Consider the following 25,081-nt stretch of genomic DNA (forward strand, 5'->3'; position numbering starts at 1 on the left):
CCAGATCTCAGCTGGAGGACATGGACCGCGCCAACGCCGCCAACAGGAGGCTCTCCGCCTACAAAGAAGGCACCCCGATTTAGAGGACCAGAATTGCCGTCACCGATGGACTGTGAAAGGAAGTTTCAGACCGAAAGAAAAAAGAGGTGAGTCTTCAAACTCAAAAGGACGCTTTTACCCCTCATTTTGATGGGCAAATTGACAGCGTTGGATGGCAGGACCTACAAGTCTGAGGCTTTGCAGTCCTTGCGCAGCAAAATTAATGTTGATATTTTGACGGTGCTGAAGAAAACCAGGACTACCAGATCTCAGCTGGAGGACATGGACCGCGCCAACGCCGCCAACAGGAGGCTCTCCGCCTACAAAGAAGGCACTCCGATTTAGAGGACCAGAATTGCCGTCACCGATGGACTGTGAAAGGAAGTTTCAGACCGAAAGAAAAAAGAGGTGAGTCTTCAAACTCAAAAGGACGCTTTTACCCCTCATTTTGATGGGCAAATTGACAGAGTTGGATGGCAGGACCTAATTGGAACTGTTTGTTCCGTTGAAGGATGTAATTGCCTCAAAAAAAGGTTCACGAACCCAATTGCAATTTGGAGTAAAGTTCAAGGACGTTTACAGTAAATAACCCTACAATAATAATATAGTTCAAAAATATAAGTGGTCATAATTAATTGCACCGAGACTTTTTAAGTTAAAAGCCTTACACTTCCATTGAGCTTAAACTCACCCAAAATATTAAACCTAGGTGGAGACAATATCGTTCCATAATTTGGTTAAATTCCACCTCATGAAAATTGCTTACTATTATTCAAAAAGGCATCTTCCATAATAATCCAATTTTCTTTCTGTACAGTGTAATTTACTAAACTTCATATCATTCAGTATCAAGTACATGAAGCGGATAATATACTCCTGTATGTACAAGTATATACTCCATAATAATTACAATTTTTTTTAAAATAAATAAATAATCTTCAGCGACAGCCGTTGTCCCCACTTGGAAGAAAGTCATTGGCAATATGCAAAAGCAGGTCCATGGATTTGGCATATATATATATCTATAAGTCGCGACAATATGCACCACACAAAATGTAAATGGCAACAACTTTGAATTGACTCACAAGCAATAGAAATATGCAGCAGCTGCTTGACCAAAGCTAGCTAGCGGATTGAAGAAGTGTGTCTAAAAATTCTCTCTCCATGGCAAGCACTTGCAGAATATGTGTTCTCGTTATAGCAATTGTATTATTGCTTGGTCTTGGTGCCTTGTTTGCCTATGTTGCTTTTCTTCAATTAGGCTTTGTAACTGTTACATTTAGGATGAGCCATAGCCATCGTAAGTGCATCTCGCCTGCCTGCGGTAACATCGACAACATAACCAGCCCTTTTCGACTAGCCAACGATCCAAATCAAAGCAACTGCACAAACTGGAATTACAACCTCTTTTGTCACAACAACCTCACAGTATTTGAAGTAGATTCAGGAAACTACTATGTGCAGGCAATCAACTACGACAACTTAACAATCCGAGTTGTAGATCCTGGCATTCGCAACAATGATTTCTCCTCCATCCCCCGTTATTCGCTTTCCATTTACAACTTAACTTCTTATAGTGATCTTCGATTAGCATCAAGTACAACACCTATAACTTTCTTCAAGTGTGCAAAAGCAGTGAACTCGTCTGCGATGAGAACGTATAATTATGTCAAGCAAGGGAATATAACGGCATCAGATATGGAGGACGGGTGCAGAATAGAGTGGACAACTTTGATGAGTAAGTCGTTCTTGTACGAAAAGGACAAAAACTTTTCTTATCATGACATACACAGCGCACTGGGGTATGGCTTTGAGCTTCACTTCCGCTTCCGCAGGACCAGCTACAAATTAGGTTTGTGAATTACTTGTTATATTCCAAGTCTACAATTTCTTACTCAAACTTTCTGAATTTCTCCAAATGGCACTTGTTTAAATCTATCATCTATGACTTTTATTTACAATTTATTCCTCATTTTCAATCATTTGTTTCGTTTAGTTTTACTTGAAATAAGGCGATACAGGGCTGAAAAAGAGAAAGACACATGGAGAAAATACGTCAAATATTCTTTGAAAATAAAATTTCTAACAATTTTAAAAAGTTTTATTACTTGTATTTTGTCTGGCTAATTTAAATTCCCTTCTCTCTTCTTCACCTTCCACATATGATATAGTCTGCTAATTAGTCTTAGTCAACCATTAAGCAGGGCAGAGTATATATATATCTGTGCTTCGAAATTTCAAACTTATGTCAAGCCTTTGATTTTAGTCACTTTTTCTTTATCTCTTGCAGGTATTTCCAGTTGGCTTACATTAGGTAAGAGTTTGCATACTCCTTTAGTGCAGAATTGTGTTTCCTATCTGTCAGTAGAAAAAACAAATGGAAGCAAAGAGGAAGGGTTATGACGCACATATATTATATCCAATAAAGCATGTCATTTGTGATTCTTTTTATGATGTTGCTTTGCAGGAGCATTTTTCCCAATAAGATCTATATTTGGGGTTCCATTTCTGGCTGCTCTTCTAATCTACAAACGGCGAAGAATGCATTTGTCAATGTATAGCAACATAGAAGACTTCCTGCAAAGTGATAACAACCTCATTCCGATAAGGTACTCTTACTCAGATATTAAAAAGATGACCAATAGATTCAATGAGAAGTTGGGTGAAGGAGGTTATGGCTCTGTATTTACAGGAAAGTTACGCAGTGGTCGATTTGTAGGAGTTAAAATGTTGGAGAAGCCTAAAGCTAATGGACAAGATTTCATAAGTGAGGTAGCTACTATTGGGAGGATTCACCATTTTAATATGGTTCAACTTGTTGGTTATTGTGTTGAGGGATCAAAGCATGCCCTAATTTATAACTTCATGCCTAATGGGTCTCTTGATAAATACATTTATTGCAAAGAAGGAAGCAACCCCTTAAGTTACAGGAAAATGTATGAGATTTCTCTTGGAGTGGCTCAAGGGATCGAATATCTACATCAAGGTTGTGACATGCAAATTCTACATTTTGACATCAAGCCTCACAATATTCTTCTTGATGAGAATTTCATCCCAAAGATTTCTGACTTTGGGCTTGCAAAGCTATATCCGGTAGGTAATACCATCGTCTCTTTGACGGCAGCAAGAGGAACATTGGGATACATGGCTCCTGAGTTGTTTTACAAAAATATTGGAGGTGTCTCATACAAAGCTAATGTCTATAGTTTTGGAATGTTGTTGATGGAAATGGCAAGTAGAAGGAAGAATTTCAACGCATCCATAGAGCATTCAAGCCAAATTTATTTTCCTCTTTGGGTCTCAGAGCAATTTTGCATGGGCAAAGAGTTTGAGATGGATGATGCTACAGAAGAGGAAAAGAATATAATAAAAAAGATGATTATAACTGCTTTATGGTGTATACAATTGAAGCCAAGCGATCGTCCTTCGATGAACAAAGTTATAGAGATGCTTGAGGGAGAGGTTGAATGCTTGCAACTCCCTCCCAAGCTTCTTTTATGTCCACAACAAGAGATGCCCAGAGACAATCTTCATGGTAATTCGAATCCAATGTGTTCTAACACAGAGCTAACATGTAGTACTCTGTCAGCTAGGTGATGAGTAGGACTCAACTAGAGTTTCAACTTTAATTTCAGTTTTATTATTATTTAAGCTAATAAGGGAAATATATGGGTTCAAGTTGCATATATTAAAACTACGTTTTTAATTTGAACAAATACTTATGTGGTTTTGCTCCTTTGCCATCACAAGCATCACCCTCGTTTTTATTTTGTACTCTGTCATATCTCATATATTGACATTTTTTTTCTGTTGGGAAAATGTTAAGGAGACAACCTTTGGCCACAAAATTTACATGTAACTGGGATAGCATTGTTTTACTATCCCTAACCAACAACATAATGACATGTGAAAAAGTTATCATAAGTGTCATTGCATTATTGGTTGGGGATAGCAAAAAGTGTTATCCCATTACATGAGAGTTTTCCTTCCATCTTTAGAGAAACTTGTGTACAATCTCTCCAATAGAGGTGGGACCCATGGTATTGGTGGGCTCCACCTCTATTAGAGAGATGGTACAAAATTTGTCTCAAAGATGTCTCCCTAGCATGACCCTTTATTTTTTTTGTAGAAATAAAATTTAAATACTGTATTTAAATGTCATTTATGATTGAAAAATAATCTTGAGCCACATCCGTTGTCCCCCACTTCAATTCTCTAAGCATGGAATTGGCCTTTGCACCAATGATCACATGGAAGAAAGTCATTAGCAATATGCAAAATGAAAAAAATGACCCGCAAATGCTCGAGACCAACAAGTAGTGACAATAAAGCACCACACAAAATGCAAAGGGCAGCAATACAAATGCTGCAGCTGCTTCATCAAAGCGAGTGAATTGCAGGAGTGTCTTAAAATCTCTCGTAATAGCAATTTTCTTGTTTCTCAATTAATCTACGAATCTACTGTAGCTAAGCACAACAACGGCAATGGAAAGTGCATCTCGTCTTCCCGCAGTGGCGTCCACAGTATAATTTATCCTTTTCAGCTAACCAATGGTCCAAATAAAAGAAACGGAGCAAAGTAGAAATATATGTTTAGGTAAAACTGATTCAATTCTATTCATCTCCACAAGGAGCTATTTATATGTTTACATAGGGTTTTACAGGTTTAACAAGGAAACAAAATAAACTAGGAAACAAAGTCCTAATTGTACAAGAATTAGTCAACTACACTAATTAGGAAATCTCTTTCCTGAACTCACGCACACGCCAACAAACCGGCCATGGTATAACGACCTCTCTTGCATGAACAACCTCACCGTATTGCGCTTGTATTCGGGGAAGTACTAAGTGCTGACAATCTATTATGACAACTTCACCATCCAAGTTGTAGATCCTGGCATTCGCAGCAATAATTTCTCTTCCGTTCCCCGCTATTCATTGTCCCATTACAACTTCACTTCGTTTTTCGAATTGTATTCTTGTTGCATTCCTAAAAGGACACAAATTAATGTGCAAACAACCAATTAAAAATACCCGCAAGTGCACGAATCTAATGAAGTATAGATTATGTAAGTACGGGGTCGATCCCACGAAGAACTTGTCGGTTTCCTATAAGTTCTAATTTGAGTACGTAAAGAACACTAATTTTACACAACACACAAACACAATACAAATTGGAAACTAAAAATGAAGTAAGGAAGATAAAAGAAATGAAACAACACAAGAAAACAAAGAAAAACACAAACAGCACTTTCTATCACCCGTTTATCACCATTTGGACAGATTCGTTTCTCTGTTTTTCAGTTTCGACCTCTGTCCAGTTTTTGACCTATAACTTTCCAACCGTTTATCCAAAATTCACGTTCTTTATACGGTTGGAATCAGCACAGAAAATGCAAGAACACAACGCGGACCAAAAGTCCAAAACAATTACGGAAACAAACAAAATTCAGTGACAAAGACACAAAACGTGTCAAACACGCAACTCACACACACATTGGGGGGGTTTTTTGATTTGGTTCAAGTGACCTATTTCTATTGCATGAAAGTAAATGGACTTTGAATTTAAATGTGAATGGCAGAGATGAATTATCAAAAAGTGAAATTAAAATGTAACAAACACTAGGGTTTCGGAATCCACCCTAAACAATTCTACCCATGTTCATGGATACTCAAGTGATGAACTCTAAATGTATTGATGAAGATGTTCGCAATCAAGACCATGGGTCGTGGCTCAAGACGCATTGATTCTCTCTAATATACGTAAAGTGCATGGTTCGTGCTACAATACTTGTGCCCTCCTCATAACCGAACCTAGGTATGGTTCGTACTTCGATTCGATTGCAAGGAAAACCCATTAAGTTCAAAGAGAATATGAACATCACAAGAACCCTAATAGCATGGTGTTTACATTAGGTATTCAAGAAACCAATTCACATGGATGGTTCTTACTCCATCCATCTATTGCTTAGGAAAACATGAAGATACACATAATCCCAACAACCTCAAGAAGCATGCTTTCAAAGGTAATCAATCAAGGAAAACACACATCAAGGATAGATTAATTTGGTGAATTGGAATTCATCAATTGTTGTCAAGAAACCAATTCACATGATGCTCACTTAAACAAGTTCAATCATTTGTTGCTAATTAGAAATTGTGTTCTTGGTTATCTTACACAACTTCTCAACTTTAGCTACATGCATACAACCTAAGGTGATTAAGCAAAGGAAGCAAACACATATCATAAAATTCAATTAGTGAATGGGGTTCATCAACAACATCTAGAAATTCATACACTCAAGCATCAAAACAATAAGGTAATCATGTTTAGGGCTTCAACCTAAGCCCTAGCTATGGAGTTTAGTTGCTCATACTTATTCCAAATACAAACTCGAAATATAACTAGAAGGAGTTTACAGATTTGGAAATGATGAAAGCTTGAAGTCTTCAATGGTGGAAGTCTTCTCCTTTCTTCCTTGGCTGCACCTCCTTCTCCTTCCTTGCTCTTAGCTCCCCAAAAGCTGCTCTCAAGTTGTGTAGAATCTGGAATAGCCTGCTTTCCCACGATCAAAAGGCTCCCAATATCAGATTGCAATTTTGACTTCTCCTCCCTCTCTCCTCCTTTCCAGCTTTTACCTTTTAATATAAAACTACCACCTTTGATAAAGCCTTAGCCCATTGTCCCCTTGCCATGATGGAGCTTTGACTTCACAAAGATGCCAAAAGCTCAGAAAATATCTATTTTACAAATGTAATTCCTTGTTACCAAGAGTTATGGTAACAAGAAGTTAAGATGACACAAGGGAGGTAAAAGCTGGCCAAATCCGGATTTCCAGAACTGTGGTAACATGATGGATTGGTTGGATAGGCAATACTTGTCCAATGGAGCTCAAATTTGGATATGTTGTAGTTAACATCCATTGGAACAAGTCTCATGAAGATCATGACCTCATCCGAGCACCAGAGCATGTTGATCCCAGGCCAAGAAGTTGACCTACGAAAATGAACAAAAACAGAATTTATAACTAATAATGCACTTTTAGCTCATTTTCATCCCAACCAAGGCAAAATCTAAGAAAACACAAAAAGGAAGTAAAAAGCTATAAAATGTCAAGAACTAACTCAAAATAGTGGGTGAATAACATGAAAAATCATGTGTAAAAATGAACCGAACAATTCTCCCTCCCCTTTTAAGTACTACACCTATAACTTTCTTCAAGTGTGCAAAGGTAGTGAACTCATCATATATGTATAAGGACGCTACTATTATCCCGTGCACTAATTGTATTTGATGTCGGTTCTCTGAATCTTCAAGCATGTGCTCTATAGTGATTCCTTCAAGCAACTAATGAGTAAGATATTTTCACAGCAATAAGCATGTGCTCTGTTGACAATGGCAGATTAATCTTTGTCCATCTTTTACAATAAAATTTACCAAATCATTTACAAAGAACTTGGAGGAGGCTATAAAAAAAAAAACAAAAAACAAAAAAAGGGGCATGTAGAATAGAGGCTTGACATTTTATTGTTTTAAATTCACAGGTTGCTCACTCTAATTTTTTATTGAACTTGGAGTTGGAGAAAAAAAAAGCATTGATTTAATATATAGGTGTCCACTTCCAGAGAACTATGAGCATAGAGAAAAAAATAAAAAAAAGGGAACATAAACATAGAAAAACAGAGAAAAAAGATAGAAGAAAAGAGAGCAAAAACTTCGGCCCGGCATAGTAAGCTCAGCTCGGCCCAGTCTGGTGGGTTTGAGAAAGTCTAGCTCATGAAGCAAGTCTGTGCTTTGAATTTTTTGAAAAAATCCAGCCCAACTCAACCTGTTATTATCTCTCTCTTAATTGAAGCCCGACCTAACTTGACCCAAATCTAATAAATTTGGGCCGAACCAGCCCGGGCCATTGATGAGCCCTAGTTACAAATCACGCCAACAATACACTCCAAAGGCTATAATGCGAGGTAAGTTATGAGGGGTAAGTTTTAAGAGGTTCACTTTATAGCCATCAAATCAATCAAAGGGCTACGGATAGTTATGAGGGGTAAGATCGACGTTTTATTATAAAGTTCTACGACGGAATTTATAAAAATACTATCGTATAGTATCTGGGAACCATAGAAGAGTAGATAACGACTTCTAAATGCAAAAATATCCACATCGTATTTTTACTATATAAAGACGATTTAAATTTGTAAACCACGACGGTCAGTTTCTTCACTTATAGCGACGTATAACTTTTCTTTACGACGTCAATTGTTTGAAAACTACTGTTGTATTTATTTCTATTATACATCTGCCTTATCAGTAAACCGTTGTATCAGATAATTGCAGATGAGATTCGAAGATATATGAAATCTTACCAGTGGGAGCTTTGTGTCTCATCATAATCGAACCACAAATATGAGAAATACAATATTTTAGATATTGATGACGAGTGCTGAAGAAGAAAAGAAACAACGATAGCTAGCAGAATTTGGCAAAGATCACTCTGCTATACGTGTAGCAGAGGAATGTTCTATCCATTCAGTCTCTCTCTCTTGCTTACAACCTCACGCACATAGTGTGAGGAATATATGACCGTTAGGCTTAATAGCTGGATCCTTTACACATCAAAGAGATCCCAGCCTTTCCTTTAGTCATCCAATAGAAAGCTTACACTTGGCTTACAAAGTGAGTTAAAATGAAAACTGTATTTAACTACCTAATAAATCTGCTTAAGAATTTATAAATCAACAAAACGCGGCTTTGACCTCTATGTCGTGACAATATGCACCACACAAAATGTAGAGGGCAACAATTTTGAATTGACTCACAAGCAATAGAAATGCAGCAGCTGCGGGACCAAAGCTAGTGGATTGAAGAAGTTGTCTAAATATTTCTCTCTCTCCATCCTTATGTGTTCTCGTTAATTGGCCTTCGCGTCAATGATCACTTGGAAGAAACTCATTGGCATATATCTATCAAGCTCCTGTCAAACGCGGCTTTGACCTCTATGTCGTGCAATAGAAATACAGCGGCTGCTTGCCCAAAGCTAGCTAGCGGATTCAAGAAGTGTGTCTAAAAATTTCTCTCTCCATGGCAAGCACTTGCAGATTATGTGTTCTCGTTATAGCAAGTGTATTATGGCTTGGTTTTTATGCCTTGTTTGCCTATGTAATTTTTCTTGGAATAAACCATACAACAAGTACATTAATTAGGCAGAGCCATGGTAAGTGCATTCCGTCTGCCTGCGGTAACATCCACAACATAACCTATCCTTTTCGACTAGACAAAGTTCCAAAACCAAACAACTGTGCCGGCGGGCGATGGTATCTTGACCTCTCTTGCGACAATAACCTCACAGTGTTACACTTATATTCCGGAAAGTTTTACGTGCAGGCAATCAACTACGACAACCGCACAATCCGAGTCGTGGATGCCGGCATTCGCAGCGACAATTTCTCCTCCATCCCCCATTATTCGCTGGCCCCTTACAACTTCAGCTCTTTCGATTCGTGTTTTCCATCACCATCAACTACCACACCTGTAACTTTCTTCAAGTGTACAAAAGCAGTGAATTTATCTTCTATGACGAGTGCGTATGATTATGTGAAGGGAGGCAATATAACGGCGTCGGATTTGGAGGATGGGTGTAGAATAGAGTGGACCACTATGGTGAGTACGTCGTTGTACAAAAAGGACCGAAACGTTTCGTATCAACACATACACAACGCACTGGTGTATGGCTTTGAGCTTCAAATCAACGTTCGGCGCTTCGTGAGTATAGGTTTGTGAATTACTTGCTATATTTCCAAGTCTATAATTTTTGTACTCGAACTTTCTGATTTCTCCAAATTATTTCACTTGTTTAGATCTCTGACTTTTAAATTTCCGCCTTATTTCACCTTTTCGAGCAAGGTTCATATTTCTTTTTGTTTAATTTTTCTTCAAATAAGGGGATAGAGGGATGAATATAAGACAGAGAAAATACACAAGAGAGGGGAGAAAATGAGGAAAATAGATGAAATATTTAGAAAATAAAATTTTAAAAAATTTTAAATTGTTTTATCATATAATTTTAATTGCGAGATTCACTATTATACTCAATATAGGAGCCCAAATTATATAAAAAAATCATATATGAAATGGACTTTAGAAACACACCTAAAGCCTATTTACAACATAACAAAAAAGCTTTTAACTTCTTTTAAATTACAAAACTATCATTGATTTCTTAAAACAAACTCAACCCCAAAACCTCATAAAAAAAGCCCAAAACACTCAATAGGGCATCAAAGTAATTTAATAATCAAAATTAAATTCAATAGGGTCAGCTATCATTTTTTGGGATTGTTTATAGAAATTAAATGGTGTAGGGTTTGTTTATAGTTTTAGTGCTAAGAATGGGTATATGACTAAATATCTCATTTTAATTGTGTCTGGCTACTTTAATTCCCTTCCCTCTTCTTCACCTTCCTCATCATATTAGGAACTTAGAACGAGATTCTTTCAGTATTTCAAGTTAGTTGATGGAAACGGAAAATCCAATTATATATACCACGTTGTGAGTGGAGAACAAACAACTTTCGAAAACAGCTATACCACATTCTTTTCAAATCACTAGATCTCAAACTTTCAGTGATCTATTTGAAACTCACAAGAATGAATGAAAATGAGAAATTGCTTTCTTCCCAAATCAACTTCTTTCTCAAATCTACGTGATGGCAAGTCTTGGTTTAAATCGGTTTTTTTAATTAGTATATACACCAACGTTTGCTCACCAAAAATGTCTCAGTCTATCATTTTTCCAAATCTTGACCCACCTTTAACCTTATTTATTTTTAAAAGTAAGACTGTGACATGGAAATAGATTACAAATAAACTTGTTAAAAAAAAGTTCGTATATCTAGTATTGTTGATCTGATTTTTTTTGTTTTTCATTGAATAAAAGTGATAGTCTAAATTACAAAGGGATGGGCATAATACATACACCAAGATGTCATAAGGGTTCAAATATGAAACCACTGGTCTGCAAATTAAGGCCCTTGTCCACTAAACTAAACCGTTGACATTGTTGATCTGTTTTTTGTTTAGGCCAGATAACTAATGTAGTCTACTAATTAGTCTTAGTCAACCATTAAATGCACCTGTTTTTTTTTTTTTTTTTTTTTTAGCACTAACTATAGCGTTATTGCTATTATCCTTTATCTTTTATCATCAACCATTGCATCAAGTTGATACAATATATATGTGTGTGTGCGAACTTGGAAATTTCCAACTTATGTCACGTCTTTGATTTTGCTCACTTTTTCTATTATATCTTTCTTGCAGATACTCAAATGATCGGACTGGGTAAGAGGTTACGTATTCCTTAAGTGTAGGTTTGACAGCAGTGGATCAATAATCCAATCCCTACTTATAAAAAAAGCAATGGATCAACCATTTTCTTTTTCTCATGATTCTTTTTGGGATGTTGCTTCGCAGGAGAATTTTTCCTAGTAAAATCTATACTTGGGTTTCCATTTGTGGCTGCTATTATAATCTACAAATGGCGTAGAAGGCATTTGTCCATGTATAACACCATCGAAGACTTTCTGCAAAGCAATAACAACTTCATTCCAATACGATACTCTTACTCAGACATTAAGATGATGACCAATAGATTCAGTGAAAAGCTGGGTGAAGGAGGATATGGCTCTGTATTTAAAGGAAAGTTACGAAGTGGCCGTTTTGTAGCAGTTAAGATCTTGGGGAAGTCTAAAGATAACGGACAAGATTTCATCAGTGAGGTAGCCACAATTGGGAGGATTCACCATGCTAATATTGTTAATCTTGTCGGTTATTGTGTTGAGGGATCAAAGCGTGCCCTTATTTATAACTTCATGCCTAAGGGGTCTCTTGATAAATATGTTTACTCAAAAGAAAGAAGCATCTCCCTAAGTTGCAGGAAAATGTATGAGATTTCGCTTGGAGTGGCTCAGGGGATCGAATATCTACATCGAGGTTGTGACATGCAAATTCTACATTTTGACATCAAGCCTCACAATATTCTTCTTGATGAGAATTTTATCCCAAAGATTTCTGACTTTGGGCTTGCAAAGCTATATCCAGTAGGTAATACCATCGTCTCCTTGACGGCAGCAAGGGGAACAATGGGATACATGGCTCCTGAGTTGTTCTACAAGCTGATATCTATAGTTTTGGAATGTTGTTGATGGAAATGGCAAGTAGAAGGAAGAATTTGAACTTAGACATAGAGCATTCAAGCCAAATTTGTTTTCCTCTTTGGGTCTCAGAGCAATTTTGCATGGGCAAAGAGTTTGAGATGGATGATGCTACAGAAGAGGAAAAGAAAATAATAAAAAAGATGATTATAACTGCTTTATGCTGTATACAATTGAAGCCAAGCGATCGTCCTTCGATGAACAAAGTTATAGAGATGCTTGAGGGAGAGGTTGAATGCTTGCAACTCCCTCCCAAGCGTCTTTTATGTCCACAACAAGAGATGCCCAGAGACAATCTTCATGGTAATTCAAATCCAATGTGTTCTAACACAGAGCTAACATGTACTCTGTCAGCTAGGTGATGAACTTTAATGCAGTTTTATTACGATTTAAACAATTATCTTATGTTTCAAATGCCACGATTTTTATGTCTCACATCAATAACATTCATTAAGCTCACATATATAATCCTTCTCTAAATTTTTATGAGTACCTTTATCAGCTTTAAAATCTATGTGTCTTTGTGTGGCATTTTATAATTCTTTTTCTTTATTTTCCGAAAAAATATCAGAATAATATTATCATAAATGTCAAATATAAATGTCATTGGTGTAAAGTTAGTTTGATTGTGTGTTTGATAACATTATTTGTCCCATTAAAAATACTCATTTTTATTATTTATATTTTTGTGATTTTTTTCCTTATCTTTTTTTATCAACGGGAGATACGAAATTCAAAGTTGTGACATTTTCCAACACTCATTTTGATTACAAAGTTATATTTTAGTCTAATTCATTTTTAACTTGAAGTATATTAATAATAGAGTATCCACAGTGTACAAGTAAACCACATTTACATCCCTATTCTGCTTCTCCGGCGGACGAAAATGTGGTTTTGTGCTCCACCGCTACTACATGCATCACTCCTGTTATCACAACGACGGCCACCACCACTCAATTGTATATTTGATTTCTCTAAAGAAATAAAATTTAAATTCCGTATTTAAATCTCATTATAAATTTAGGTTAGAAAAACACGTGAGATTTTGCAGATTCTATAGTACTTTTGTTAGGAATCTGCTGATGTGGCAATTAGTTATCAGTTGCTGATGTGCTTGCAGATTAGTTAGGAGTTTGTTGTTCTATTAGAAGGTTTTAGGCGCTAACTGGAAATTAGTTAGTTGTTGGTTCATGGTTTATAAGCCAGAACAATTGTAGATGGCTCGATATAAATCATATACAAGTCATGATGTGTAAGTTTCACATTAAGAATAATAATATAGTTCAAATATAGGTGGTTACTATTAATTGCACCGAGACTTTTTAAGTTAAAAGCCTTACACTTAGAAGTCCATTGAGCTTAAACCCACCCAAAATATTAAACCTAGGTGGAGACAATATCGGTCCATAATTTGGTTAAATTTCACCTCATGAAGTGCTTACTATTATTAAAAAAGGTATCTTCCTTTGTGCGAGTATATGGTAATCCATTTTTCTTTCTGTACAGTGTAATTAACTTAACTTCATATCACTCAGTATCAAGTACGTGAAGTGGATACTATACTCCTGTATGTACAAGTATATACTCCATAATAATTACAATTTTTTTAAAATAAATAAATAATCTTCAGCGACAGCCGTTGTCCCCACTTGGAAGAAAGTCATTGGCAATATTCAAAAGCAGGCCCATGGATTTGGCATATATATATCTAAGTCGTGACCTCTAAGTCGTGACAATATGCACCACACAAAATGTAAAGGGCAACAACTTTGAATTGACTGACAAGCAATAATAGAAATATGCAGCAGCTACTTGACCAAAGCTAGCTAGCGGATTGAAGAAGTGTGTCTAAAAACTCTCTCTCCATGGCAAACAGAACATGTGTTCTCGTTATAGTAAGTGTATTATTGCTTGGTCTTGGTGCCTTCTATGCCTCTCTTATTTTAGCTGGATTAGCCTATGCAACTAGAACATTAATTACGGAGAACCATGGTAAGTGCATTCCGTCTGCCTGCGGTAAGATCCACAACATAACCAGCCCTTTTCGACTACCCAACGATCCAAATCAAAGCAACTGCACGAACTGGAATTACAACCTCTTTTGTCACAACAACCTCACAGTATTGGAAGTATATTCAGGAAACTACTCTGTGCAGGCAATCAACCACGACAACTTAACAATCCGAGTTGTAGATCCTGGCATTCGCAACAATGATTTCTCCTCCATCCCCCGTTATTCGCTTTCTATTTACAACTTAACTTATTCCAGTTATCTTGAATTAGCATCAAGTACAACACCTATAACTTTCTTCAAGTGTGCAAAAGCAGTGAACTCGTCTGTGATGAGAACGTATAACTATGTCAAGCAAGGGAATATAACGGCATCAGATATGGAGGACGGGTGCAGCATAGAGTGGACGACTTTGATGAGTAAGTCGTTCTTGTACGGAAAGGACAGAAACTTTTCTTATCATGACATACACAGCGCACTGGGGTATGGCTTTGAGCTTCACTTTTACTCTCCCAGGACCAGCTACAAATTAGGTTCGTGAATTACTTGCTATATTCCAAGTCTACAATTTCTTACTCAAACTTTCTGAACTTCTCCAAATGTCACTTGTTTAAATCTATCATCTATGACTTTTTGTTACGCTTTATTTCTCATCTTCAATCATTTGTTTTGTGTAGTTTTACTTGAAATAAGGCGATAAAGGGCTGAAAATGAGAAAGACATGTGGAGAAAATACGTCAAATATTCTTTGAAAATAAAAATTCTTAAAATTTTAAATAGCTTTATTACTTGTATTTTCTCTGGCTAATTTAAATTCCATTCTCTCTTCTTCACCTTCCTTATATGATGTAGTCTGCTAATTAGTCTTAGTCAACCAGTAAGCAGGGCAGAGTATACATATATCTGTGCTTCGAAATTTCAAACTTATGTCAAGCCTTTGATTTTAGTCAATTTTTCTTGTATCTCTTGCAGGTATTTACAAGTGGCTGACACTCGGTAAGAGTTTGCATATTCCTTTAGTGCAGAATTGTATTTCCTATCAGTCAGTAGAAAAAAAAAAAGGAAGCAAAGAGGAAGGTTATGACGCACATATATTATATCCAATAAAGCATGTCATTTGTGATTCTTTTTGTGATGTTGCTTTGCAGGAGCATATTTCCCAACAAGATCTATATTTGGGGTTCCATTTCTGGCTGCTCTTCTAATCTACAAACGCCGAAGAATGCATTTGTCAATGTATAGCAGCATAGAAGATTTCCTGCAAAGTGATAACAACCTCATTCCGATAAGGTACTCTTACTCAGATATTAAAAAGATGACCAGTAGATTCAATGAGAAGTTGGGAGAAGGAGGTTATGGCTCTGTGTTTAAAGGAAAGTTACGCAGTGGTCGATTTGTAGCAGTAAAAATGTTGGAGAAGCCTAAAGCTAATGGACAAGATTTCATAAGTGAGGTAGCTACTATTGGGAGGATTCACCATTTTAATATGGTTCAACTTGTTGGTTATTGTGTTGAGGGATCAAAGCGTGCCCTAATTTATAACTTCATGCCAAATGGATCTCTTGATAAATACATTTATGGCAAAGAAGGAAGCAACCCCTTAAGTTGCAGGAAAATGTATGAGATTTCCCTTGGAGTGGCTCAAGGGATCAAATATCTACATCAAGGTTGTGACATGCAAATTCTACATTTTGACATCAAGCCTCACAATATTCTTCTTGATGAGAATTTCATCCCAAAGATTTCTGACTTTGGGCTTGCAAAGCTATATCCGGTAGGTAACACCATCATCTCTTTGACGGCAGCAAGAGGAACAATGGGATACATGGCTCCTGAGTTGTTTTACAAAAATATTGGAGGTGTCTCATACAAAGCTGATGTCTATAGTTTTGGAATGTTGTTGATGGAAATGGCAAGTAGAAGGAAGAATTTGAACGCAGACATAGAGCATTCAAGCCAAATTTATTTTCCCCTTTGGGTCTCAGAGCAATTTTTCATGTGCAAAGAGTTTGAGATGGATGATGCTACAGAAGAGGAAAAGAAAATAATAAAAAAGATGATTATAGCTGCTTTATGGTGTATACAATTGAAGCCAAGCGATCGTCCTTCGATGAACAAAGTTATAGAGATGCTTGAGGGAGAGGTTGAATGCTTGCAACTCCCTCCCAAGCATCTTTTATGTCCACAACAAGAGATGCCCAAGGACAATCTTCATGGTAATTCGAATCCAATGTGTTCTAACGCAGAGCTAACATGTAGTACTCTGTCAGCTAGGTGATGAGTAGGACTCAACTAGAGTTTCAACTTTAATTTCAGTTCAAGTTGCATGCATTAAAAATACGTTTTTATTTTGAACAAATAGTTATGTGGTTTTGCTCCTCTGCCACCACAAGCATCCCCATCATTGTCACTATCACTACCACCACCATTGAGTCATATCTCATATATAGTTTTTTTTTTTTTTTTTTTTTTTTTGTGGAAAATGCTAAGGAGACCACCTTTAGCAAAAAAATTTACATGTAATAGGATAGCACTGTTTTGCTATCCCTAACCAATAACATAATTACCCGTGGAAAGGCTATCATACGTGTCATTGCGTTATTAGTTGGGGATAGCAAAAAGTGTTATCCCGTTACATGAGAGTTTCCCCTCCATCTTTAGAGAGACCAACTTGTGTATCATCTCTCTAATAGAGATGGGACCCATTGTATTGGTGGGCTCCACCTCCATTAAAGAGATGATACACAAAAGATGTTTTTATAAAAATAAAATTTAAATTTTGAATTCACACACTTAGTGAAGAGATGGTTGAGTATGTGCTACCAATCCTTTCTTTGCCAGTTAAACTGGTGATTCTTGAGTGCTTTGATTCTTGTGTCAATGGTGAATTGCCCAAGCATGGCTTTCTTCAACAAGTTGGCTCAGTAGAGACTCAGAGTTCAAATGCAGTTGCTCAACCTTTCTTTGTTGCCTGACTCCTTCCCAGTTGTCGAAGTCAACATGGGTTTCGATTTGGGTATGTAGTCACGCCTTTACCCGAATAAAACACCTTTTGAATTATTGGCAGGGTTTCTTATTTTAGAAAGTCAAACATCTGGGCTTGTTTCTGGTTTGACTTGAGCTTCCATTGTTAAGTCTTTCTATTTATGAATTTAAGCGGCCCAAAGCCCATTTGTACTTTAAAAAACCCCTTAATGGGTTTTTTGCCATTTTAGGCCCAAACAAGACCCTTAGGGCTCGTTTGGTACGTGGGATTGTCATGGACTAGACTAAATATTGGGACTGTCTTGGATTGGCTTGGCTTGGCATAAGCTGGATAAGACTTGTGCTGTGTTTGGTGCACGATTGGACTAGGACTAAATTTTTTAACTTTTTTTTTTAATTATAAAAAATAAGGCAAGTGGATTTATTTGTTTTGTTTTTTTAACTTCTCTTCTTTCTTTCTCTGTTGTTTTATCTTCTTCCAACCTGCGACTTCTTCAACTTCTTCTTCTCCCTCCTCTCTCCTTCTGCTCTTCTTCTCAATTTATCTCTCTGCTTCTTAATTCAAAATTTTATACTCTCTCAATTTCCTATTTCACTATTTCTCTCTTCACCCTCCTCTCTCTTCAATAGCCACATGCCCAAACCCCACAATCTAAATTTGGGAATTTGCTTCTTTGAGGAGGCTTCTGCCTGGGTGGGTTCTTTGATGATGAATTGCTTGATGGTTAGCTATTGTTTTATGAGGTTCTTCTCCTAATTTCATAAAAAGAAAAAGCGATTTGAATTAATTGATTTATTTCCTCCATTTGGGTTTTGTAGGAGAGAGAGAGAGAGAGAGAGAGAGAGAGAGAGAGAGAGAGAGAGAGAGAGAGAGCGCAGCTGACATGGATGAGGGTTGGAGGCCATGGCTGTGACGAGGTGTGTGCTTAGGTGGGAGGTGATGGCTGTGACAAGGTGTGTGGTGGGGTGAGAACTGATGGAAGAGATGAAGCATGAAGGCGTGGAGAGGGGAGGAAGTCGCGAGCGATGAGGAGGGGATTAGTTTGTCCCCACTTCACACACGGGTCTCACTAAGCCCAGTTAAGGAGGCGTTTTTGGTGGGCCCCAGATTATTAATCCCATTTAAAACTAGAACCATATGACAACAAACATGAGATAATTTTTTATCCAAGCCAGTCCAAGTTAGGGAGGCATACCAAACGAGCCCTTAGAATTTAAACAATACTAATGATATTTATAATAAATAATAGCCACTTAGGGTTGGCAACAACTACCAATCATCATTGCTTATTGTTACTGCCACTTGTAGAGGAGTTGTGATGGCTAGGAAATCTAGGATTAGGAAAATGGGGAATTTGAGGAATACGATTGGGAAGAAGAGTACATCTAAGATAAGGAGTGAAAGGAATGGGAGCTTTAGGCATCTGAGATTTAGGAATCTGAGCTAGGCGGATCCATAATTTTTACTTTCAAGGGTCGACACGTAAAGTATCACAAATTTTTTTTAGACAAAACTGACCTGTAAAAAGACATATAAAATCAACACTAATTTAGTATTTTTGCAAATTGTTTTATTAAGGACCTTAGCGTATAAAAAATATGCTTTAAAATAGGCTCATAATCAATTTATGTTAGCAATTGTTTGTATTGCTAGTTAAGATTATTATATCTTGCTATAAGAATTTTTTTTTTAGGTGAGACCCAAGGGTATCCACCGCCGACAGCAGTGACTAATCCCTTTCGCCGCTGGAGCTCTCCTAATGGAGGTAAATGGCTAGCCATGAAATGCTATAAGAACTTTTAAATACATCATAAAGCCAGCAAAATTATTTGGGTGGGTGGGGTTTGCGTTGGGGATTGAGTTGCTTTGAGGGAAATATGTTTGACTTTGTGGGGTTATTGGCCTCCTCTTTTGTTTTTTGTTTTTTGTTTTTTTCTTGTTTTTCTTACGCTTGGGGAGAAAGGTTGATAGCTTTAAAGAATAAATAAATAAATAATAAAAGAAGAACAGACATGCATGCAAGCTGCCGCTAAGCCTTTATTTAGACCACATTACATCGAACAGATGGTTGGCATGACTTGTCCAGCCATCCATCACATGTAAGGGGAGGAATTTTTCGGTGAGTGAATGTGCAGCAGTTGAATCTCCTTACGCCTTTATAGCTCCGACACTATATTATGCTTCTTTTTTCTTTTTTTTCTTTTTTTTCATTAAGGATATGTTATGCTTCTTAGAGCTCCAGGAAATGAGACTAGTACACAGAAAGGTTACAAAACCTTGGTGAATCTTGTATCATTAGAGCACTTCCACCTCTATGGGCAAAGGCACGGCAAGGGCTGTCACTTTTCATGTGAATAGTGGCAGCCCTTGCAATTCTGTTTCTACCCCTATGGGCTAGGGTAAGGGCAATGACTATTCACATGAGATATGAGGAGATGAATTTGTATAGAGTTTTTGGTGTGGGAAGTAAAGAATATGGCTAGGTATTTATTTTATTTTATTTTTAAAATTTGAAATTTTTGATTTTTTTTTTTTGGGTTGCTGACGTCATTATGACGTCAGCATTGTGTCAGCAACCTTCGGACAACATCCCAGGCGATTCTTGCTTGTGGGCTTGCCTGGGCTCGTGGGACCCACCCCTTGCCCAGGCTGGACTTGGCACGCTGGAGCTGTAATATGGTACTTGGGCCCCCTCCTGCTCGGGTATGCCCTGTGCAGTGGACTTGCCTGTAAAGCATCTCTAAGGGAAGAGGCAAAAGAGTAGGCAAACCTCATTTGTGTTATCACATCAACATTTTTATGCTCTAAGAGAAGAGGCAAATGGGTAGGCAAAATATCCATATTCTCCCCAACAAGGAAACAACGCTGGAAATTTCGAAGAATTTCCGGCCAGTTTTGAGCTATTTCCGGCAACTGTCATTGCGGATTTCGTATGAGGTGGGGTAGGTCGGAGAGAGGATGTTGAGCTAGTCGTTTTGGTACTGGGCCCATAGCCTGGGGTGGCCGAAGGAGGAAATTGCCGGCCAAAATGTGGCTATGGCTGTCGCACGAGAGAGAGAGAGAGAGAGAGAGAGAGAGAGAGGAAATTTGAGGTTTTAAAAAATCCAACTTCGAAATAATTACAGTTGTGCCACTGCACTTCCGTTAATCGTAACTTCTTCGTTACAATTCCGATTTAAGCTCACTACATGTCTACGAACTCATATCGACACGCTCTATGCAACTATGCTATTCATTTCCCCGAAATCCTACCGAATTAAAAAGTGACCCAAATGACCCTATTTCGAGGGCAAATTTGTAATTTCACAATTAATTAAATTAAATAATTATAGATAAATGAAAATTTTGGGTCGGAGTGTTACATAAAGTGTCGTTTTGCCCCTTGAACTATGACGCGTTTTGAACTTACCCCTTGGATTATTTTGTTTGCCGATTTAGCACTTGAACTCGTTAAAAATAGCTAATGTTGCACTCACCGTTAGATTTTTGAGAATTTAATCCACATTGCCGTTAAATGGACATGTGAGGGGCATGTGCTTCGAATTTTGAGGAAATTTTTGTCATTTCTATCACTTTACAATCTCACCCACACCCATCTTCTTCATACCCACCCCTACCCCCAATCTTCATGTTTTTGTTCTAGCCCCACCCTCCCCCTCCCTGCAATATGGGTTTCTCCCCCCATAATTATAAGTTCGAATTCCCTAACAGTTGAGGGGGCAAAACGGCTAAAAATTCTTTATATAATACATATAAATGTCATTAGCAGCATGCAAAACGAAGATTTTATATGAGCATTATTTTTGACTTGATGCATTGCCCATGGATTTTCTTCTAGCAACCAAATATCTATCTGATCATATCGTATCATATTTTATGAGACTATGATGCGGGCATGTAAAACGCGGCTTTGACCGTTGACCGCCAACTACCAGACACAAATTGTAAAGAAAAATAACCCCATGCAGATCAGAGTGAGACAAAAACGTAATGAGACAACCTCAAGACTCCAAGAACACATAATTTTAACCATTGACACAATTTTAATTGGCCACGGATACTGTGTCTAATTAATTAATACCCACTAGGTGTTCCGTAGGCACAAAAGGCCACCATTTCTCCTCCTGTGCGGCTGTGCCATCATTTCCCCGCAAAGCCCACGAAATTGCTAGCAAACAATAAACAATAATAAAGTCGCTCTCCAACACCCTTAACTAAACAATAATTACCTTTTTTTATTTATTTATTTATAACGAATCTTCAACAGGCCATTGTCGCCCACTTTCAATTCAGAGCATGCAATGGCCTTCGCGTCAATGATACTTGGAAGAAACTCATTGGCATATATCTATTAAGCTCCTGTCAGACGTGCCTTTGACCTCTTTAAGTCGAGACAATAGAAATGCAGCAGCTGCTTGACCAAAGCTAGCTTGCGGATTGAAGAAGTGTGTCAAAAAATTTCTCTCTCCATGGCAAGCACTTGCAGATTATGTGTTCTCGTTATAGCAAGTGTATTATTGCTTTGTCTTGGTGCCTTGTTTGCCTATATTTTTCTTCTTAAATTAGGCTATGTAACTGGTACATTTATCTTGAGCCATAGCCATCGTAAGTGCATCTCGTCTGCCTGCGGTAACATCGACAACATAACCAGCCCTTTTCGACTAGCCAACAATCCAAATCAAAGCCACTGCACGAACTGGAATTTCAACCTCTTTTGTCACAACAACCTCACAGTATTGGAAGTAGATTCAGGAAACTACTCTGTGCAGGCAATCAAATACGACAACTTAACAATCCGAGTTGTAGATCCTGGCATTCGCAACAATGATTTCTCCTCCATCCCCCGTTATTCGCTTTCCATTTACAACTTAACTTCTCATAGTGATCTTCGATTAGCATCAAGTACAACACCTATAACTTTCTTCAAGTGTGCAAAAGCAGTGAACTCGTCTGTGATGAGAACGCATAATTATGTCAAGCAAGGGAATATAACGGCATCAGATATGGAGGATGGGTGCAGAATAGAGTGGACGACTTTGATGAGTAAGTCGTTCTTGTAGGAAAAGGACAAAAACTTTTCTTATCATGACATACACAGCGCACTGGGGTATGGCTTTGAGCTTCAATCCCTCTTGCACAGGACCAGCTACAAATTAGGTTTGTGAATTACTTGCTATATTCCAAGTCTACGATTTCTTACTCAAACTTTCTGAATTTCTCCAAATGTCACTTGTTTAAATCTATCATCTATGACTTTTATTTACGCTTTATTTCTCATTTTCAATCATTTGTTTTGTTTAATTTTACTTGAAATAAGGCGATACAGGGCTGAAAATGAGAAAGACATGGAGAAAATACGACAGTTATTCTTTGAAAATAAAAATTCTAACAATTTTAAATAGTTTTATTACTTGTATTTTGTCTGGCTAATTTAAATTCCATTCTCTCTTCTTCACCTTCCTCATATGATGTAGTCTGCTAATTAGTCTTAGTCAACCAGTAAGCAGGGCAGAGTATATATTTAATATATATATCTGTGCTTCGAAATTTCAAACTTATGTCAAGCCTTTAATTTTAGTTACTTTTTCAGGTATTTATGATTTGCTGATGCTCGGTAAGAGTGTGTATATTCCTTTACTGCAGAATTGTATTTCCTATCAGTTAGTGGGTAGAAAAAACAAATGGGAGCAAAGAAGAAGGTTATGACGCACATATATCATATCCAATTAAGCATGTCATTTGTGATTCTTTTTGTGATGTTGCTTTGCAGGAGCATATTTCTCAATAAGATCTATATTTGGGGTTCCATTTCTGGCTGCTCTTCTAATCTACAAACGGAGAAGAATGCATTTGTCAATGTATAGCAGCATAGAAGATTTCCTGCAAAGTGATAACAACCTCATTCCGATAAGGTACTCTTACTCAGATATTAAAAAGATGACCAGTAGATTCAATGAGAAGTTGGGTGAAGGAGGTTATGGCTCTGTATTTAAAGGAAAGTTACACAGTGGTCGATTTGTAGGAGTTAAAATGTTGGAGAAGCCTAAAGCTATTGGACAAGATTTCATAAGTGATGTAGCTACTATTGGAAGGATTCACCATTTTAATATGGTTCAACTTGTTGGTTATTGTGTTGAGGGATCAAAGCGTGCCCTAATTTATAACTTCATGCCAAATGGATCTCTTGATAAATACATTTATGGCAAAGAAGGAAGCAACCCCTTAAGTTGCAAGAAAATGTATGAGATTTCTCTTGGAGTGGCTCAAGGGATCGAATATCTACATCGAGGTTGTGACATGCAAATTCTACATTTTGACATCAAGCCTCACAATATTCTTCTAGATGAGAATTTCATCCCAAAGATTTCTGACTTTGGGCTTGCAAAGCTATATCCAGTAGGTAATACCATAGTCTCTTTGACGGCAGCAAGAGGAACAATGGGATACATGGCTCCTGAGTTGTTCTACAAAAATATTGGAGGTATCTCATACAAAGTTGATGTCTATAGTTTTGGAATGTTGTTGATGGAAATGGCAAGTAGAAGGAAGAATTTGAACGCATCCATAGAGCATTCAAGCCAAATTTATTTTCCTCTTTGGGTCTCAGAGCAATTTTGCATGGGCAAAGAGTTTGAGATGGATGATGCTACAGAAGAGGAAAAGAAAATAATAAAAAAGATGATTATAACTGCTTTATGCTGTATACAATTGAAGCCAAGCGATCGTCCTTCGATGAACAAAGTTATAGAGGTTGAATGCTTGCAACTCCCTCCCAAGCTTCTTTTATGTCCACAACAAGAGATGTGCAGAGACAATCTTCATGGTAATTCAAATCCAATGTGTTCTAATACAGAGCTAACATGTAGTACTCTGTCAGCTAGGTGATGAGTAGGACTCAACTAGAGTTTCAACTTTAATTTCAGTTTTATTATTATTTAAGCTAATAAGGGAAATATATGGGTTCAAGTTGCATACATTAAAAATACGTTCTTATTGTGAACAAATACTTATGTGGTTTTGCTCCTCTGCCATCACAAGCATCACCCTCGTTGTCACAATCACGACATTTTTATTGATTTTTTTTCTTTTGGGAAAATGTTAAGGAGACCACCTTTAGCAAAAACATTTACATGTAACAGGGATAACATTGTTTTGCTATCCCTAACCAATAACATAATGACACGTGAAAAAGTTATCCTACGTGTCATTGCATTATTGGTTGGGGATAGCAAAAATTGTTATCCTATTACATGAGAATTTTCCTTCCATCTTTAGAGAAATTTGTGTACAATCTCTCCAATAGGGGTGGGACCCATGGTATTGGTGGGCTCCACCTTTATTAGAGAGATGGTACAAAATTTGTCTCCAAAGATGTCTCCATAGCATGACCCTTATTTTTTTGTAGAAATAAAATTTAAATATTGTATTTAAATGTCATTTATGATTGAAAAAGAATCTTGAGCGACATCCATTGTCCCCCACTTCAATTCTCTAAGCATGGAATTGGCCTTTGCACCAATGATCACATGTAGGGCTCGTCAATGGGCCGGGCCGGGCCGGGCTTTAAAGAGGAGAGAGAAAATATCGGGCCGGGTTTTTTTAGAAAATTCAAAGCCCAAGCCCATCTCTTGAGTTGGGCTTGAAAAAGCCCATCGGGCCGGGCCGGGCTAAGCCCAATGGGCCGGGCCAAAATGGCCCTAAAAAATAATAAGTGTAAAAAAAATAATTTTTTTATAAGGATGGTATGAATAAATATGCAAATGTTTGGTGATGTGTTAAAGAAAAGTATGATTATATTTGGTGGTATGATTATGTTTGGTGATCTGATATGTTGT

The 25,081-nt window shown here is 37.3% G+C and overlaps 3 protein-coding genes and 1 pseudogene across 6 annotated transcripts; all 4 read left to right on the forward strand.

Moving 5' to 3' along the window:
• The first annotated feature begins 1,092 nt into the window (after positions 1 to 1,092).
• LOC110760215 (rust resistance kinase Lr10-like) lies at positions 1,093 to 3,723 on the forward strand. Of its 2 annotated transcripts, XM_021962452.2 has the most exons (3): positions 1,093 to 1,891; positions 2,330 to 2,353; positions 2,507 to 3,723. In XM_021962452.2, exons 1-3 carry the CDS (start codon positions 1,204 to 1,206, stop codon positions 3,634 to 3,636), a joined length of 1,842 nt encoding a protein of 613 aa, XP_021818144.1. In that variant the 5' UTR covers positions 1,093 to 1,203; the 3' UTR covers positions 3,637 to 3,723. The 2 variants fall into 2 exon arrangements, with proteins under 2 accessions (XP_021818144.1, XP_021818145.1); XM_021962453.2 differs by lacking the exon at positions 2,330 to 2,353.
• A 5,256-nt stretch (positions 3,724 to 8,979) lies between these two features.
• LOC110760218 (rust resistance kinase Lr10-like) lies at positions 8,980 to 12,749 on the forward strand (annotated as a pseudogene). The gene is made up of 3 exons (XR_015833396.1): positions 8,980 to 9,812; positions 11,357 to 11,377; positions 11,510 to 12,749. The product of XR_015833396.1 is annotated as a rust resistance kinase Lr10-like (transcript).
• Positions 12,750 to 14,054: 1,305 nt separating this feature from the next.
• Positions 14,055 to 16,926, forward strand: LOC148296746 (rust resistance kinase Lr10-like). 2 transcript variants are annotated; one of them, XM_088249488.1, is made up of 3 exons: positions 14,056 to 14,793; positions 15,233 to 15,256; positions 15,409 to 16,924. In XM_088249488.1, the coding sequence occupies exons 1-3, from the start codon at positions 14,115 to 14,117 to the stop codon at positions 16,536 to 16,538; spliced, it is 1,833 nt and encodes a 610-aa protein (XP_088105614.1). In that variant the 5' UTR covers positions 14,056 to 14,114; the 3' UTR covers positions 16,539 to 16,924. The 2 variants fall into 2 exon arrangements, with proteins under 2 accessions (XP_088105615.1, XP_088105614.1); XM_088249489.1 differs by lacking the exon at positions 15,233 to 15,256 and having other exon boundaries at positions 14,055 to 14,793; positions 15,409 to 16,926.
• A 4,626-nt stretch (positions 16,927 to 21,552) lies between these two features.
• On the forward strand, positions 21,553 to 24,270 carry LOC148296747 (rust resistance kinase Lr10-like). The gene is made up of 2 exons (XM_088248851.1): positions 21,553 to 22,289; positions 23,017 to 24,270. Exons 1-2 carry the CDS (start codon positions 21,716 to 21,718, stop codon positions 24,129 to 24,131), a joined length of 1,689 nt encoding a protein of 562 aa, XP_088104977.1. The 5' UTR covers positions 21,553 to 21,715; the 3' UTR covers positions 24,132 to 24,270.
• The last annotated feature ends 811 nt before the right edge of the window (positions 24,271 to 25,081 follow it).

Source organism: Prunus avium, chromosome 2, assembly GCF_965620075.1.
Source record: "Prunus avium chromosome 2, drPruAviu1.hap1.1, whole genome shotgun sequence".
Classification (NCBI taxonomy): Eukaryota; Viridiplantae; Streptophyta; class Magnoliopsida; order Rosales; family Rosaceae; genus Prunus; species Prunus avium.

What these genes read in the sequence shown, in the direction of transcription:
- LOC110760215 (XM_021962452.2), top strand. Translation starts at nt 1,204, where the DNA reads ATGGCAAGCACTTGCAGAATATGTGTTCTCGTTATAGCAATTGTATTA. An exon ending in CAGGACCAGCTACAAATTAG is followed by an intron (nt 1,892 to 2,329) that starts GTTTGTGAATTA and finishes TATCTCTTGCAG; the next exon opens with GTATTTCCAGTTGGCTTACA. An exon ending in TTCCAGTTGGCTTACATTAG is followed by an intron (nt 2,354 to 2,506) that starts GTAAGAGTTTGC and finishes GTTGCTTTGCAG; the next exon opens with GAGCATTTTTCCCAATAAGA.
- LOC148296746 (XM_088249488.1), top strand. Translation starts at nt 14,115, where the DNA reads ATGGCAAACAGAACATGTGTTCTCGTTATAGTAAGTGTATTATTGCTT. An exon ending in CAGGACCAGCTACAAATTAG is followed by an intron (nt 14,794 to 15,232) that starts GTTCGTGAATTA and finishes TATCTCTTGCAG; the next exon opens with GTATTTACAAGTGGCTGACA. An exon ending in TTACAAGTGGCTGACACTCG is followed by an intron (nt 15,257 to 15,408) that starts GTAAGAGTTTGC and finishes GTTGCTTTGCAG; the next exon opens with GAGCATATTTCCCAACAAGA.
- LOC148296747 (XM_088248851.1), top strand. Translation starts at nt 21,716, where the DNA reads ATGGCAAGCACTTGCAGATTATGTGTTCTCGTTATAGCAAGTGTATTA. An exon ending in AGAGTGGACGACTTTGATGA is followed by an intron (nt 22,290 to 23,016) that starts GTAAGTCGTTCT and finishes GTTGCTTTGCAG; the next exon opens with GAGCATATTTCTCAATAAGA.